The sequence below is a fragment of the Phaethon lepturus genome, unplaced genomic scaffold (genome assembly GCF_000687285.1).
Source record: "Phaethon lepturus isolate BGI_N335 unplaced genomic scaffold, ASM68728v1 scaffold1564, whole genome shotgun sequence".
Classification (NCBI taxonomy): Eukaryota; Metazoa; Chordata; class Aves; order Phaethontiformes; family Phaethontidae; genus Phaethon; species Phaethon lepturus.
The window spans coordinates 1,512-19,157 of NW_010532424.1; the positions used below are offsets into that span (position 1 = coordinate 1,512).

The 17,646-nt window shown below is 36.7% G+C and overlaps 1 protein-coding gene across 1 annotated transcript in view; it reads left to right on the top strand.

Annotated features, from left to right (window-relative positions):
- Nucleotides 1–2,383: 2,383 nt before the first annotated feature.
- Nucleotides 2,384–17,646, top strand: part of KIAA1033 (KIAA1033 ortholog) — a gene marked incomplete at its 5' end in the record, with an annotated part of 35,552 nt that continues 20,289 nt past the window's right edge. The window contains 13 exons of the mRNA XM_010284810.1: nt 2,384–2,546; nt 3,640–3,693; nt 3,801–3,866; nt 4,036–4,081; nt 6,520–6,587; nt 9,463–9,545; nt 10,542–10,584; nt 11,108–11,211; nt 11,794–11,914; nt 13,433–13,556; nt 13,656–13,783; nt 14,500–14,660; nt 16,970–17,096. Of these exons, the coding sequence (XP_010283112.1) occupies nt 2,384–2,546; nt 3,640–3,693; nt 3,801–3,866; nt 4,036–4,081; nt 6,520–6,587; nt 9,463–9,545; nt 10,542–10,584; nt 11,108–11,211; nt 11,794–11,914; nt 13,433–13,556; nt 13,656–13,783; nt 14,500–14,660; nt 16,970–17,096 (1,288 nt within the window). The remainder of the gene's footprint in view (nt 2,547–3,639; nt 3,694–3,800; nt 3,867–4,035; nt 4,082–6,519; nt 6,588–9,462; nt 9,546–10,541; nt 10,585–11,107; nt 11,212–11,793; nt 11,915–13,432; nt 13,557–13,655; nt 13,784–14,499; nt 14,661–16,969; nt 17,097–17,646) is intronic.

Below are 17,646 nucleotides of genomic sequence, written 5' to 3' on the forward strand. Positions count from 1 at the left end.
GCTCTGAAGAAAAAGAAAATATCTGCTTTCTGTGGTTTCTTTTTCTTTCTCCATGTGAGCCAGTTTATTTAGGAAAATCTTTCTGCATCTTAAAAAGCTTCCTCCATTTCCAAATCATTTTTTAGGGTTCAACCCTGCCTATCTCTGGTTAGCTAATAGCTTTCACTCTCTTGTCTCTCTAAAATAGTGAGAAATTATTCACACTTGTCACATATTTTATATATGATCAGTACAAGGTGGCAAATTGACGGCTGTCAATAGTTAAGTATTTGGAAATATTTCAGATCAGTTATGTTGAGCTATAGCATAGTTCAAATTCATCATTTGGCTGCTGGAAAGGTGACAGTTTGTGAGTCTCTAGGAGAGCATTGGTGTGAGATTTTGTTTGAGAAATGCTGCCTGTTTTGTAGGTCAGTTTCCTGCTCTTGTATGACTTGGAAGCTTTTTCTGTTCTTTCTATAAAGCCCCAATATCTCTGTCAGTTTCTCTGCTTTTAGTTTGTCTTTTGTGCGAAGGCAGAAGATAGGATTGGGGAAATACCACAGCATACCTCTATAATAGTAAGTCTCCATACTCCAAATTTTCTAGCAATAAAGTACAGAAGCTGACAGGGTGCCTAGTTAAACTCTGTTCTGCAGGGCTCTGCATCCTTCAGTGTTTTACTGGCTTTCTGCAGCAGAGCTTCCAGAAGATTCACTGGAAGGAACCTGAAAGATGGGATGAATATAATCATCATAACATGATGATACAACTCGAGGGCTGCACATCAGTGTCTGGAGTGCATACTGCTGATGAAGGGGTTTTTGTTAACTTGCTTCTTATCCGTTGACATGAAATTCAGTCTCCTTCTTTTGACTGTGCCTGTGCACTGTCTAGGCTGCAGGTACGGGTAGAAGCCAATGGCACAAATGCAGAACTTAGTGTGGGAGAGTTTACCATGCTTTTTGGATAGGTTTTACAGTCCATGTGCCCTTATGGTTGGCATTGGTTCTGGCTTCAAAGTAGTAGCTTAGAATTAGTTCAGGATTTCACTGCAGTCATTTCTCCTTCTCAGTCTTAACCTTCCTGTGTGCAGTCCTTCTCATCTTTTCCTTATTAATTTGTCCTTATTCGTTCCTCCCCTTATGCCTGGCGCAGTGTCTCAGTCAAATATTTTTCTTTCTCCAAAAATTGTCTAAGTGATAATTGATTCAGCAGTGCTTTCCCACTGAAGTAGCCATCAACTACCATTTGGCTCAGTTATTGTCAGTGTGGATGAGTAAGGTTAAACATGCAGAGTAAAAGAATGTAAGTTTTTCAACTTCCTAGAGCAGCCTACTTGCTGAAATGTGAAAAGAGCATGTATAGAGCTATGTGAGGGTTGAATTCTTGCTTAGGAAAAGTTCAGTTTTTCAGCTGACTTACATTCTCTAACTTTTTTAGATAATACTATTTTCAACAAGTAGGAGAAGATCACAAGCTATATAGTTTGTTATCTAGTTATGGGGAAGACACTTTAGTCTTCACATGAAAAAGGATTGTACTTCCTTACTGAACATAGAAGCCTTGAGCTGTAATAATTCACTCTGTAGTTCAGATTGTGCAACTAAGTCAGTAATTGTATATAAATTGAGGGGGTGGAGAGAGTAGTGTCTTAATGTGGGAAGAAAAGAGATGAGCATAGAGTCAATTAAACTTTTGTGGACAAATTGCCTTTAGACTTACTTTGCTAATTAATGATACTATTCTTGTTTTTTTGACCAGCTGAATTTTACCATTTGAACATACTTGTCCCTAACAGTAACAGGACAACTGTGCTTTTCAATGTCCAGGTGCTAAGCAGAAGAAAAAAATCTGCTTGAAGATGGTGAATTTACAAGTAGGGAATGATTAAAAGCCAAAGACTTCCTGTGTAATGCCCAAATGACTCGCTGAGAGGTAGCAAGGAGAGAGTGGAATGGGGATTGCTACTAATAGAACTGCTACTCAGGCCAAAATGACTAGACCCACAGCCTCAAAGTTCTAATAAAATTGCGTATGTACTGGTTCAGCTGATGGGTAGAATCACCTGCTGTGTTACGATTTCTACAGTCATTTCTTTGCTCATCATCTTGATGTGGTTGTTTAAGATCTTCATTTGAAAATATATGTAAATTTAAAAAATAATTTCTGCAAACCTCTTAGATATTTTATATTCTTTAAGTAGTATTTGGATTTCTTTTGAACTGACACTGAGTTGTATGATGTTTTTAAACAAATAAGAACTTTGTATTAAAGATGCAGTTGTATTAAGGAAAAATGCTGCAGCAAAATGAGGAATACTGTACTACAAGCTAAATAGCAACAGATTACAGTTTTTTTAATAAAATTTGTGGTATTGCAGTTTACTGAACAGTTTATAAAGCTACAAATGTTATCAATCCTCAGAAATTCATGCTGAAGTGCAGTTGAAGAATTATGGAAAATTTCTTGAGGAATATACATCTCAGCTGAAGAGAACTGAAGATGCTTTGGATGACTCTGTTGGAGATGTTTGGGACTTCAGTCTTGATCCCATTGCATTAAAGGTCTTCATATATTTAATATGCATTGCAACTCTTATTTTCCTAGTTCCTCCTTCCCTTCAAAACCTGAGAAGTAAAAGCTTGATGCATTTGTGGTCTTAAAACTTTGACTTTTGTGTTTGAGAAACCTACCCAATACTAATTATCAAGTAATTAATAAATTGGTGCATATCATAAGAGAAGATTTTTTTCATACTATTCTTTTCCAGTCTTCGGGATACTAGTGGAAGTGAAGTGAATTTATAGTTCTCATATGTTGGGAAGCCCGATTCCAGCAAACTTCTTGCCTGTGGGTGTCAGTGTTTTTATTTGGGGGTTGGGGTTCCAGAAGAGCTCACTAATACTTTTATAACTGCAGAACAAACTGCGTGTGTATTTATAGTTCTGTTTTGACTTAATGGCCCTGGTACAGTATTTTCTGTTCTCCAGAGGTGGCTGTTTCCTTGGTCAAGAGTTCTCTGTCCTCTGTGGAGCATTTTTTTTTCTCTTCACGGAATTTGCAGGCATCATTTAAAAACACTTTTGTTACCATATGGAACTTGTCTGTGCTGAAGATGTGCTCTTAAGTAATCATCTGTCTGAATAATTTGAACAAATTATGTGTAGGGCTGGCACAGTGCTGGGTGTATATGAATTAGTCAATATCATGGCTGACTTCAGCACAAAATGTCAGTGCCTGCATGCAGATAAACACTATGCGTCCTGTTTCCTGCATTTGGGATTCTTAATTCATATTTTACATTTCCTGAGCTGTTTTTTCTACATACACCATAATGACCATGCTTTTGCTTTCCCAGTTTTATAAGTAAATTGTTGTAAAAGCTATATAGTATAGTTAGTTATTTACCTTTCTATCTAGAGTGAAAGGAAAGATATTTCCATGTAAATGTGAAGGGTGAAGGTTTCCTGGAGTGTAGGTTGCCAGTAATGTGCAATTATTGCTCTCTTATTACTGATCTTATTTGGGATTAAAGTGGGGGAAAAAAAATTACTTGCCTAGTTAGATAAATGTATTTTTGACCAATATTTTTTCCTGAAGTGATTTGTTTGTTGTTTATGTCTTGTGTGGGCTGCTTTTTTTTTTTTTTAATTTTAGCTTTTGCCATATGAACAGTCTTCCCTACTGGAGCTGATAAAGACAGAAAACAAGGTAAGTGCTTTATGCTTAAAAAAAAAAGTTATCCTAGCTAAAACCAAGCTCTCTGAATGTGAATCTATTTGTAATCTGTGTGGGTTTTTTTCCCCCTTTGATTCTAGGTTCTAAACAAAGTAATAACTGTGTATGCTGCCCTTTGCTGTGAAATCAAGAAGTTAAAATATGAGGTAAACTCAGTTGTTTTTTATTACTGTGTATGAAACTGCAGATTGGCAAGCGGATATATAAATTTATTCTTTAGCAGTTAAGAAACAAGATATAATGTCTAAATAACTTTTATAGCATGATTACATATATCCTATTTATTAAAAAACAAATTTCTGCTTTTGTTGTTAGGCAGAAACTAAATTTTATAATGGCCTCTTGTTTTATGGAGAAGGAGGTAAGTAGCTCCCTTTACTGTAAAAATTTGTAGTTTTATGTTATCGTTCCAGGTTATGTTAAATGCTACAGTAAGTGTATTTTTATAATACGGTTACATGCTTTCTCTGTATCTTTGATGATCACCAAATAATGGAATTTCAGGCTAAAGGCATATATGTTAGTGTCTTGTAACTGTTCTGAGTTAGCTTAAGATAACAATAAGATTTATCTGTTACATTAACAGGAAGTTTTGTTGCAACCTTATTTACATTAGAAGCTGGTAGTATGGGCTGTTGAGGTTATATTTAATGTATAAGATAGAGAAACCTGAGCTTATATACTGTAGCAGCTGTTTTTTAAAGTATGGAACTTAAAACGTATTTTTCACATGTAAACACATCGTAAACCAACTTATTTCCTACTGGGACTAGATTTTACGCTGGTTGTAATAAAACAATACATCTGTAATTTGAACAATGAAACCATTAATGAATAACCTGGACCAAGTCCTGCCTACTTTACTTATGCAATCGTAGTTGTTCCAAGAGATGTTGCAGTGTGTTAATGTCATCTGCCCATCAAGTGCAGGTAATAGTACTCATACTACTGTTTAGACCATGACATTATACAGGGGCATAAGTGAGTGTCAGTCAATTCAGTTGACAAATCATGAGACCCTGCTTTAGGTGAAAGCTGCTTTTTTGTCTTGGAGCTAAACTGGTAACTCTTCTGAAGGGCTGGTCTTAAGCTTCCACCTAGGGTGGATGCTTAAGAGGATGCTAGTCTGGGAATAAGCACAGATACTGGTCCTGAGGACTGAATATATTAATGAATTGATTTAGACATGTATCATGGAACTTTGTTTTATATTGCAGAAATTTGAAAGGGGAAAAGTAGTAAAAAGGGCGCTTTTTTTTTTTTAAGCTTTTCAAGAGCATTGACTGTGACAGAAGTATTGGGGAATGTGAAATATTTGAGATAGAGACTGTTCATTCTTTTACGTACTGTATAAGATGACTGTTGTGGTTCAGTTAAGGAACATGAAAAAGTGTTTTGTTTTGGGGTTTGTTTTTTTTTCTTAGCAGATTCTCACTTCTTAACAGACATGGTTTTAAATGTCTTAAAAGAAAGTAATATGCTGCCAGAGTGCTACTAGGGGATCCCTCAAAATTTCTCCATCTCTCTAGCACAAAAAAAGTCAGACTGTTGCAGATTAACATACTACAGCAGCAGTTTGTTCCTTCTGCGTGTTCTGCAGGGATGCTTGAGAATGGCAGGAACTGAGAGGTCAGCCTTCTGTGGGTTAGGTGGGGATGCAGAATTTATGTTCTCTGCTTCTATATCCCTCCTTGTAGCATCTACTTTGATAACAGCAAGCTTGCTCACTCAGGACAGCTGGCAAAGTTACTGGCTCAAGGATGGTTGAAATTTAAGCAAATACTGTGCTGGCCTCTTCCTTCTGTGTAAAGAAACACTTTTTTTTTCATCTTGCCCTCGGAGTGGCTAGGGCTAGTCTAGGAGCTTTAAATAGCTACTTGGATTGGGTTTTCTGGGACATACACTAAACAGAGTAAAAGTTACATAAAATGTATAAAGGGGAAGCATGCAATATTTAGAATTTTGTCCCAGAGCTCCATCTTATAGAATTATGGAGACTACTTTAGTCTCTGGTGACTGATCTAAAATAACATATTTTATGAAGCAGTAAGACCTGTATTTCTTATGCAGGCAAACTTGCAACTGTAAGCCATTGTTGTTCAGAGTGGCCCAATAGAAAAGTGTCAAGTATAGAGCATTAATCTGTCATTACGTAAAAAAGACTGTATTTTGTCAGGTAGTACTACAACTGCTCCAGCTGACTGAAACAATTTGGCATCAGTGATGTAATTATTGTATTTCATAGTATCCTGTTAGTGTACTTTGTCATACAGGCAATGCTTTGAAGCTATGGTGATGAGCAGGCTCTTTTGTGCAGGATGATATATAGGAAAAAGAAAATAAATTTCTTGAGGAAACTGTATGCTACACAGCTTTTTCTTCTCACTAATGATGTAGTATATTCTTTCAGTAAATAACTACCAGTGGAAGTTCCTTGCAATATAAATACCTAGTGTTTTCTTACAAACATTTAAAAATGGAAACTTATATTAAGTTACGTTATATATATGCCTGTAAAGAATTACATTTCATATTGTTTGCTTTCTTTTGGGTGATGGAGACTTTTTTCCTGCTTTGTGTCAAACTTATAAACAATGTAATTTTTAATGAGAAAGAAACTTCAAAAACAAGTCCAGCTTAGAAAAGCAAAATTAAAAGTTTTTAAGGCTCCATCACTGTGCCTGTAATAGTGCGCTCCACTTGTATGACAAACAAATGGCTTGGTGGGCAAGCTTCAGTATTAATTTAACAGGTCTAACACAGGCTTTTGAAAGTAGTGACAAACGTTTGTCTTTCAAGCCACAGATTCCAGCATGGTGGAGGGAGATTGCCAAATACAGATGGGAAGATTTGTTTCTTTCTTGCAGGTAGAGTATGTTTTGATTTTTTTGACAGCAATTATAATCTTAATTTTACTTGCAAAGTGGATTTAACAGTCTGCAGTATCCTGCTTGCATCTTGCTGAAAGGCATTGCAGTCATTTGATATGTTACTACATTTTGCCTGCAGACCTGTCACAACCAGCTGATACATCACACATTTGTTTTGGGGTTTTTTGTACTTGTCTAAAACTCTGGAAGTTTAATGAGAGAAGAAATTAGCTTATGTAATCATGGCTCAAAGAAATGAGAATTTACTTAAGAAAATTTCAGTAAGAGAAGATAAATTTAGGATGCTTCACTTGATGGTAGAGTTAAAGATATCTATTTTTATGGTTTTGACTGGCAAGTTTTAGTTTTCATTGAATGCTGGGAATGGATTAATTGTTTATACATATTTTTTTTAGCTGATAGAAGAAAGCAAAATTAAAACATGTACCTGGAAAAAATTGCTTGGACCTCACTCAAACTTTCAGGGAAGAACACTCATTTCTTACACAGTTTGGTTGTTATCAGGGTTCTTTGCATGAAAACAGGATCTGTCTTTGGTCTGAGGATTTCCTGTGCTCTTGGATTTCAGTCTACTGTGGAATTTTTTTGTCTTTAGTATAGCTTAAGTGTCTGTCCTGTTCCCAAAAATGTTTCTGTCTTTATGCAATATTGCTTGTAATGAAATATCTGTGTTGAAGTAGAGAGTATACAGGAAGCTTCCAGAATGTTTAAACAAATTCTAGTTTCACAAAGGTTAAAATTCCTGTTCTTGCTGTATAGTAACATGGGTGTAGTCATTTACCGACTTGTAACAGGTCAGTTGAATGCTGTAGGAAGTTGCTTCTTAACCTCTTTTGCCATGCCCAAGTGCAATTAGTTGTTAGGATATCTCGGGGTTTTTTTCCTCCCCATTTTTCAAGCTTTTTGTCCCCATCAACTTTGTCAGTTTCATCCTTCCTCCTCTATTTCTTTCCAGCAGATGTTTGAGACCTTTTAGTGGTTCTGAAACGGGGCTATTTGTATATTTTCCAGACTCTTTTTGTATGTCCTGTTGTCCCATACTGTGTTGTCTGTGTCCTCCATCCCGTCCTCCCCGCCTCCCGCCCCGGATGCTATGTCCAGGTGGAAGTTTCCAGCAGGGTGACTGGCTGTCTGGGTATCAATGTGCATTGCAAACCCACTCTGTAGAACAAGTTTATGGTTTGGTTTTTTTTTATGGCATATGTGTTGATGCGTATATTTATAGGGTAAACACTGCACAAAAATATAGCAGTATCACTTGTGAGTCCACTTTGTACATATGCTATGATGGCTTGCTGATTGTTGAGCAACTTTGGGAAGAAGGGAGATGCAGGATGTTGCCCCAAAGGGAGGGTTACTGTGCTAACAGGTGTGTGTTGTTTTGGGTAAAGCTATAAGGAAAACATATTCTTTATTGGGTTTGTTCTTTTTAAGTGTTGTGCTGAAATCCGTTTGGTACTAATATATCCATAGACTGGGAAATGCTGTTCTTATCAATGTTACAAGCATATCCCCAAGGGCGATGTGAAAGTATGAATGAAGATGACAAAAGAGATGAAATGTTGCTTTCATAGAGCCAATGTCCCTGTACTGGTTTATTGGCTCCTCTGAGTTCAGGATTTCTTGATTAACTAGATGTAATAGCCTCAAATTTGCTGTGTCAAAAATTTTTTAAATAAAAATTATCGAAATAATGCTGTGAACCACAGGTTAGTTACTCTTGATCCTGCAGATGACAGTGTATTTGAAGAACTCTGATGAAATGATAATCTTGTCTGTATTATGTAGCTGTGAATACACGTGCTGTTAAATTGGACTGTTTCCTGGAAGTTTTAAAATGGCAGCTGGTGCTCCCTCCCTGGGGAACATGATCTCAATTGTCTATTAATCCATTCCTTTGAAATCTGTTGGCTTGTTTCAGCTGCATTTGTTAGAGCAATACAAGTATAAGGAGTAACAACACTTTTATGTTTTGTGAAAACTGGTGACTAATAGAAGGCAGAAGCCCAAATAAGATTTATTTTTGATGGAGAGGAAGACAGCATTCAGCTGTTAGCCAGTCTTCTGGCAGGAACAGCAGGCTGTCTGGTTAGCCAGTGTGGGCTGTCTGCTATGAAGCCATCTGTGTGCTGACTGGCTAGACTCATCACATGCTGACTCTTCCCTGATGAGGTTATAGGGTGTATTAATGAGCAAGTATTATTGCAGTTAAGGGAACCTCAGATTCGTTTATCCTGTTGTTCAAGGAATGCCTAAAACCCGTTATAGAAATTAAGATAGTCCTTTACGTGGTCAGCGTTGTTCTTACTCATTTTGTACTATGTAACTGAGCTCAAGTTATGCTTCAGTCAAGCATAACTTGCAAAGACATGGTCTTGTTTTTTTGAAAGCGGTATTCTGTGGCTTATCACTCTTACAGTCGATACAGGCTTCTGTGTTTAATTTCTAATTTGAATTAGGCTATCACTAGCTACCAGCGCGTGACTTTGCCTTCTCCCACTAGATTCCACAGCCTTTGCTATCAGGGATGTTCTGTCTGAAAGTATTTGGGCACTGTTGTCAAGTCAATTCTTACTGTCTTTGATAAATTGAACCAGTAGTATAAATAGTCCAAGTTGTACTGGAAGCTTGTGTGTGGTAGTGTCTTAGCTTAGTCCCAGATCCTATTTCAGAGCTGTTAGTAGCATGTTTTCCATCCTGCTGTAGGTCTGTCCACTGACTTGGATTAGGGATGTGGTTGGAGCTTGGGCTGCAATTTCAGTGATTTGTGTTCAGTGTTTTGGATCTAATGACAACTTGTGTGTGAGGAGAGTCTATACATACATTTGCATTTTATTTTCTTGTATTTCAGGAGCTGTCTTGCTTTGTTACCCGATGTTACGAGGTGGTGGTGAATGTAGTGCATCAGTTGGCTGTTCTCTATACCAGCAACAAGTAATTATTCCCTAAAATGCTATATTGTTTTTATGTAATTAAACGAAGGTATAAAATATGAATGTTCTGTCTAAGGCATGGTGATTTTTGCAATATTGTTGTCTGGAGATACGGAGAGTGCTTTGCTGTGCAAGTTTGGGCTTCATAATCCATTACAGAAGTGGATTTGTTTCCTTTTCAGTAAAGGCAGTGATATAATGAGACACAAGAATATTTCTTTTCCTTTTTTCATAGAATTAATGCTTCAGAGACACTTAGTCTTTATGACTAAGACATATTACTCTTTCATCCTCGCTGTGAGAGAGAGATTCCTTCTGGTGACCGATACAGTGGATACCAGTAGCTTCAGATGCTTAAAAATCAGATCACTTCCACAGTCTGGAAGTAAATATGTAAATCTTGGTATATATTCCTCACAGAACAACCCAGTTCTGACACCTGAAGTTGAGCTTAGTAAGGACTGTTGGGTTTAGCTCCTCTGAAAACTCTGAGGAGAGTTTAGCTCTGAATATAACTGCAGGGCTTTTGATTCCACCCCACCCCCACCCCCCCAGATAGGATGGCATAATTCTTCTCAGTTTTACTTGTTGTTTTCGTTTTTGTCGTACACTACAGCACAAGGTAGACTTTCTGTATGGTGCTGAATGAACAATGCTGGGTGTGTAGCTTGGCAATGGCTTGATTAAATGTGAAGTGATTTTGTACTTTTGGGCCACAAGGCTACTTGTATTAAGGCTACTTGCTGTTAGTGTAACTGAACTGGGAATTGGTGATTTACATGTGCACTGAATGCAGTCAGTGGTTTGAACCAGTCATACACATGGTTTACACATAGCATACACTTTTAATCAGATTTTGACATTCTTTTGTTTTGTGAAGTTACTATGATAAGGAAGAAAAACGTACCCCAAGAAACAAAGAATACACCATGTAACAGAATTGGTAAATATGCTCTGCTCTAAGGATTAAAAAAGCATTAAAATATTTTATTTACAGGAATGCACCTAAAATTATAGAGACATCTGGAGTTCATTTTCAGGTGAGAATGATTTAGAACCCTTTTGCTTATGTTGATATAAGTATGTCTTGATCATTAATCCTGAGAAAAGCAGCAAGAAAGTGAGTTTCGAGTACAACATTCAATGTGGAATCTCCTTTAAAAGTTTTATTTTGTTAATCAGCTGTTTCTGGCCTTTATGTGGAAAGGACTGGTATCTCCATTTCTGTCACATTCTAGCTTTCTTAGCTGAAAAGTGTTTGCATGCTCCCTTATTGTGTGCAATATACGCTTCTGCATGTAGACAATTTTAAAAATGCTACCTTCAATGACTAGATATATCAGTGAACTTAAAGTGGTGCCTGCATGCAGTCTAATGTTCCTTGTGTCACTACAAGAAATACTAAGTCTTTAAGCTACCAAACCAATTTAATTCTGTAGCTGATCATCTTCTTGGCTGATAATATATTGAAAGGAACTGAAATTTTATATGCTACGCATGACTGCAATAAATTTTTCAATAACTGCTGTCCTTTTTTTTCTTTTTTCTTCTTTTTTTAAACAGGCGATGTATGAGCATCTGGGAGAGTTGCTCACAGTCTTAATCACTCTGGATGAAATAATTGACAATCATGCCACTCTGAAAGATCACTGGACCATGTATAAGAGGTGTGTCTCTGAAGGTGTGAAAAATACTCCCACAACATAAAAGATAGAAGCCTGTGTACGTGTCTTTGTTCCAAGAAAGTCAGTGTGGGATCATGGATTTTGGTAGCCTGAGAGTTTTCCAGAAATCTCAGTGAAGAGCAGGGCTAAGCTCCTATTGTGTCCTTCTAACAGCACCAGTAAGTTTTTAAAGTGCTGTGTGTTACATTTGCAATACATGGTAAGCATCTTGACAAACAGAGTAATGGTTGGTGGGGTTCAAAATATATTCAGTAAAAAAAAAGTTATTTTATACAGAACTGACCTAAGACCATCCCTATCCATATTGATCGTGGGAATGGGTATACAAATTTAGAGTAAGAACACTATCTTAAGTAAAAGCTGAAGAGTCAACAATTATAAAGGTAGCTAAATTAGTGGAATAACAACTCTGTTTCATTGAAAACCTAAATAAATGGGAGTTATTCAAATGCAAATGTAGATGTTGGCGATTACAATCTGTTATCAAAATGTACAGGATATTATAAAACTGTTAGCATGCTTTAATTGTGTTGTATGTATGGGTTCCACACCTACTCCTTACAGGCTCCTAAAATCTGTCCATCACAACCCTTCTAAGTTTGGGATTCAAGAAGATAAACTGAAGCCATTTGAAAAGCTGCTGTTAAAACTGGAATGCCAGTTACTTGATGGAATGATATTTCAGGTAAGGAAATTGATCTTCCCCAGTATGATAGTGGAATCTATTACATTACAGTGACCCTCTTTTTAGAATGTTTGCTTAGTTTCTTTTTATTTCTGTTCTGGATACAGTGATGTGTGAATTTGGCTCTCGCATATATGCATGGGCAGGGAAAAAACCCCAAAAGGCTCTATTGTAAGATCCTTCCTTTCCTTCTCATGTGCTAGAACTGTGCCAGGCTTTGAATGGTAGCAGTTAATGCTTACTGTTTTGCAGAATTCAAGAAACACAGACAACTTGGTGTTAGGACTGTGTATTATCACGGAGTCTGTTTTTTCACCAGAAATTTTAATAGTGGGTAGGCTGACATAGCATAGGTCCACTTTATTTTAGCTGCAAGGTAAAGTCCCCTCAGTAATCTTCAAAATATGTTGTGTGACCTCTCGTTATGTATTTTGTCTCATTCCTAGCATGAGACAGGTAGCTGTTATCAGGTACTACTTCAGTGGTGTATACCCCTGAGACATGCAAGTGTACAGCTGGATGAGAAGGATTATGACTTTTTCAATACAGTTAACTTAAATGTGTTCATAGCAGAAGCAATCTTTTTTTAGAAAAGTGCGTATTTGAGACACAGAAATCTGATGTTGTGCCATAGTGGGCAGATGGTAGCGTTACTGCATCTGGTCACAGCAGAGTCAGTTGAACAGGACTGTTGCCCAGTTCTTACTGTTACATCTTAAATAGCGTAGGGAAGAAGGTTTTGTTCTGTAAAAGCTGCCAAAATGGAAATTGTAGATAAATAATTAAGCACAATTTGGCTTATTCTTTCAAAGGATATTGCTACCAGTTAACCGTTTTTCATCTTCTATTTCTCTAATGTTGCGTTAGTGCAAAGACTTCATTATATGTTTGAGGCATCACTAGGATTTGTCTGGTGTTAATTCAGGAAGTTTCCCCTCCTGTCCTGCAAACACTCCTTCCTAACAAAAATACATGAAAAATATTCTTAAGTACAATTCTGTTAAAGGCTTTTCTAATATCCTTAGAAAATCTGAAGTGTGTCTCTATTTTTTTTACTATTGTGTGGGTTTTGGTAATTTTTTTTAAACCACCACAAGTGGTGTAGGGTTTTATGCTACAAGTTCATGAACCACATCCTACAAGCGACTTGCATGATAATCTTGTTTAGTTAATGGATAGTTAGTAATGTATTATAATGTAATAATGCAAATATGCATTTAGTTTCTTATCACTAGCATATCAAGTGGTTTCTTTAAAAATGCCCTTTAACAGAAATGTGAAGTAAATAAAATGATTTTTTGAATGTTAGGTATAAGAGAGGTTTTTAATGTTTTCTGTTACTATACTAAATAATTGAAGCATAGTTAAAAATCTGTTGTGAAGTTTAAGACTAACTTCAGGTTAGTCTTAAATCAATGAGCTTGTGCAGAATTCTTCTCTTGCAAAATTGGTACTCTTTTAAGGTCAAAAATTCGTGGCATTATTATGATGCTTTTTTTTTTTTTCCTTTTTGCTCAGGCCTGTATAGAGCAACAATTTGATTCTGTAAATGGTGGAGTGTCAGTGTCGAAGAACAGCACATTTGCTGAAGAATTTGCTCATACTCTTCGCACAGCTTTTGCAAATGTTGAAGCCAAACTTGGTAATGCAAGCTAATGCTGCTTCTGCCAGCATCACTGTTTCTAAAATTATTTGTGGTGTTTGTCTGAGAGTGGACTTCAAAAAAGGTGTATTTCTGCAGGTGAACCTTCAGAAATTGACCAGAGAGATAAATATGTGGGCATCTGCAGCCTCTTTGTACTGCATTTTCAGATTTTTCGGACCATAGACAAGAAATTTTACAAGTCATTGTTGGATGTCTGTAAAAAGGTGAATGCTTTATTCTTTTCTCAATAATTAAGAGGGGAAAAAAATCTCCAGTAATAAAGCAGACAGTTTTCTTAGTTGCATAGCATAGCATAGGCTTGGGAAAAGAAAGAACATGCAATTTACCAAAACCAGGCAGAAAGCAGAATTAAGATTTTTCTACTTTTTATAATCCTTCCTCCCCCCTCCCCTTCAGTTTTCTTTTAAAGATGGTCTAAAATCCATGCACTCGCTTAGCAGTAAGGTAAAATAACTTGAAATTACAATTAGAATGTTTCTTCTCAAGATTAATATGGCACTGAGGACAAAAAATTGTTTCAGTTATGAGTATTGTTGGATTGAATAAATGCTGTGGGTTTTGACCTTGGCTATAAACATGTATTTTGAAAGACCTCTAAGCCCAAAGATGATTGGGGATTTTTTTTGTATCAGGTGATACGAAATGATTAAATTTTCTAATACAGTTTAGAATCACTGAGTGTGGTAGTAACTTCAGCTGTGGTGTCCTTAGTGGACTTCTAGGGAAGAAGCCTTTTTTTAGCATGAATGTAGTACTTTGTAGAAACTTGTTATGCAGAAATAAACTGAATTGTGTGTTATGGTTCAAAACAGGCATAAGAAATGTGCATGGTGGCATAGTATTTGTTGTAGTTATTTATGTTTATTGCTACTTTCCCCTCTCTTTTTTTCTTTCCTCCATTCCCCACTCCTGCACCCAGGTTCCAGCCATCACATTAACAGCTAACATTATCTGGTTTGCTGACAACTTCCTGATTCAGAAGATACCAGCTGCTGCCAAACTTCTGGACAAGAAAAGTATTCATACAGTTAAAATGCAAAGAGACACCTTTCTACAGCAGAAGGCACAGTTGCTTACCAAGTATGCTTCCTGAATACTGTTTCATGATGCTGTTTGGCAAATAGTTTATAAACATGTGGGTTTCTTCATTCAGTGCGCTAGCATGTTGTGTAGTGTTGCTCAGCGATGGTAACTTTCCTATTTCACTGCAGCAATGTGTGTGTGTTAGCACTGCTGAAAAAGTGTTGGTCAAAACTAAGCTTTTTTTTTCATGTCATACTTTCAGAAAAATGTGTATTGTGTCACCAAAATAACAATGTTCCTGGCAGTTCTAAATATTTGATTCAGTTATTTCTATTTCCATACTTTCAACTTTTTTTTTAAACTAATGTCTAGTAAGCTGAGCTGCTTTGTTTTCTGTTAGGGCTCTCTGCTTTCTCTGTTTATGGGTGTAAGTTGATAGTAGGCTTGTAATACTCTAATTCTATAGAGTTTTTCTCTGCTTGGTGGTGATACTTTCTTTGTAAGCATTTCTTTTTTCACGACTGTTTTAATTGCTTGTTTAATGGTCTTTGAAATTATCTGTATTTGCAAAGGCTTCTCTTGTTTTGTGCTCTGCATGTAGTTTTCAGGTTACTTCCTTCTCTTAGGTTCTTCCTAAATTTTGTTTAAAGATGAGTTGGAATTTTTTTCTTTAGTTGTCAGTCTTATGAACAAGTGTGCTGCACTGCATAGGGAGATAACAGGGCTAGATTTCTGCTTGTGTTGCAGACCAAAACAAGAAGGTGGAAAGTGGGGTCTGTGGAATAGAAGCAAAAAACTACATTTTGTAGGTTGTCTTCCAACCTTGTGTGCAAGCTGTCAGAACTGGGTTGGAAGGCAGGGAGGAAAAGCAGCTTCATGACTGTGTGATCCTCTGGCAGATTATTTTCATTATTGCCTTGTTTCTATTTTAATCCACTTCTTCCTGGTTTACATCCTACATTCAGGGGAAGATTCAAGAGCTCTGACTGAATTCTTTCCTGGGCTTTAATACCTGAATGGAGCATAATTGCACTGCTGCTTTTTTTCTGGTCTTGGGCAGTGGTGCAAGTCCTGTCTTGCAGCTCTTAATCTTGAGAAAAGGTTGGGAAAAAAGATCTGGGTATTCACAGACATTTCATAGAAACATTTAGGTTGGAAAAGACCTTGAAGATCAAGTCCAACTGTAAACTTAATACTGCCAAGTCCACCATTAAAGCATATCCCTACGCACCATGTCTACACATCTTTTAAATACCTCCAGGGATGGTGACTCAACCACTTCCCTGGGCAGCCTGTTCCAATGCTTGACAACCCTTTCGGTGAGAGTTTTTTTTTCTAATATCCAATCTCAACCTCCCCTGGCGCAACTTAAGGTTGTTTCCGCTTGTCCTACTGCTTGTTACCTGGGGGAAGAGACCAACACCCACCTCACTACAACCTTCTTTCAGGTAGTTGTAGAGAGCGATATGGTCTCTCCTTGAGCCTCCTTTTCTTCTGGATAAATAACCCTAGTTCCCTCAGCCAGTAGTCAGAAGACTCGTTCTCTAGATGCTTCACCAGCTTTGCCCTTCTTTGGACGCACAGTTGTGAGGAAATCTGTAATAAAATCCAGATTTTGCATCTGCTGATTTGAATTCTGCCAAAAACTTTTTCATGGGTTTGTTTATGAATTCTTGCACAGCCTTAAATATGAGTACTCTTTAAAGTGTAATTTTTGATGTCATAATCAATGACCTGAATACATTCCTAAAAATGCTACAGTAAGTAGTATTACAGTACCACAATTCTGTATCATAGAATAAATAGCAGTTTTAAAAGTGAACTCTGTTTAAATGTTTAGTTACAACTCATGTAATCCAAGCAGATTGGCTTCTGGAGAATTATGTTATTTAAGAGCAGTGCTGTCTGGCATTTAATGTAATGACCAGTTATATTTATGTATTTGTGTGTATGTATGTATATGTAACAAATTCAAACTTGGAGCAAAAAAATTAACATCAATGTAGGACTTTTTTGTCTAGTTTTTAAAATAATTTTCTAGCAGTTTTATGTACTGTTTTAATTTAAAGAAGTGTAGTATATGTACTGCTAAGAGGGCCATTTGTTCTCTTCAAAGATAAATGATTTTGACTCTTTGGGATATGCTTGTACAGATGTAATTGGCAGACTAACTAATCCTTACCTATAGGGAATTAAAATGTAAATGAGTATGCGGTTCTGATACTTCTGGGAATAGAGAGTTATTATTTTGGGGACTGATGATTTAACATATTTCCCTTGCAAGAATTTAAGCTTTGGAAAGAGAAAAGAAAATACTCATACTCTTCTTATTTGAAGCAAGCAACATTCCTTGTTTCCTTCTCCAGAGATATGCAGTCATACTATGTTTTTGTGAGCTCATGGATGACAAAAATGGAATCTATCTTGTCAAAGGAGCAACGCGTGGAGAAGTTTGCTGAAGATCTTTCTAACCGCTGCAATGTCTTCATCCAGGTGTGCAGTCTTTTAATGTGGTGATGCAGCCAGTGATGCAGCAAACTAATGTTTTGGTGCAGTTGTTGAACATAAAAAGAAATCATAGAAGTTCTATGATCATTGGTGTGTTATTTTACGATGTGGGAATTCTTCTAAAACTTTAAATGCCCAGTAAATACTCCTTTAAGTAAATCTGTAAAAGGCCTTTCCATAAGGCATGTAGGGAAGTGAATCTGACTCAATATTCAGTGGCTAAAATTTTGAATTTTTCTTTTGATTTAGGAAATCAAGAAAGCTTTGTGTCCTTTGTAGTAAACGTTTTGTTTTTTTTTTTTTTTCATTTTGAGTGAGTCATGAGGTACATAAGTTGGACTGAACCAGTGTCTAATTTAGTTTTATTTAGCACAGTACATACTTCCAGTAAAGGTTTTGTGTTGTTTCATTGTGCTTTGCCTAGTGATGGTACTTTGCAAGAATCTTACTACGTTCCGAGGCAGCTGGTTTTCTTTTGGCCTACTAACAGCATGTAGTCTTAATGTAAGATGCATCTTATTTCTGAATTTATTTT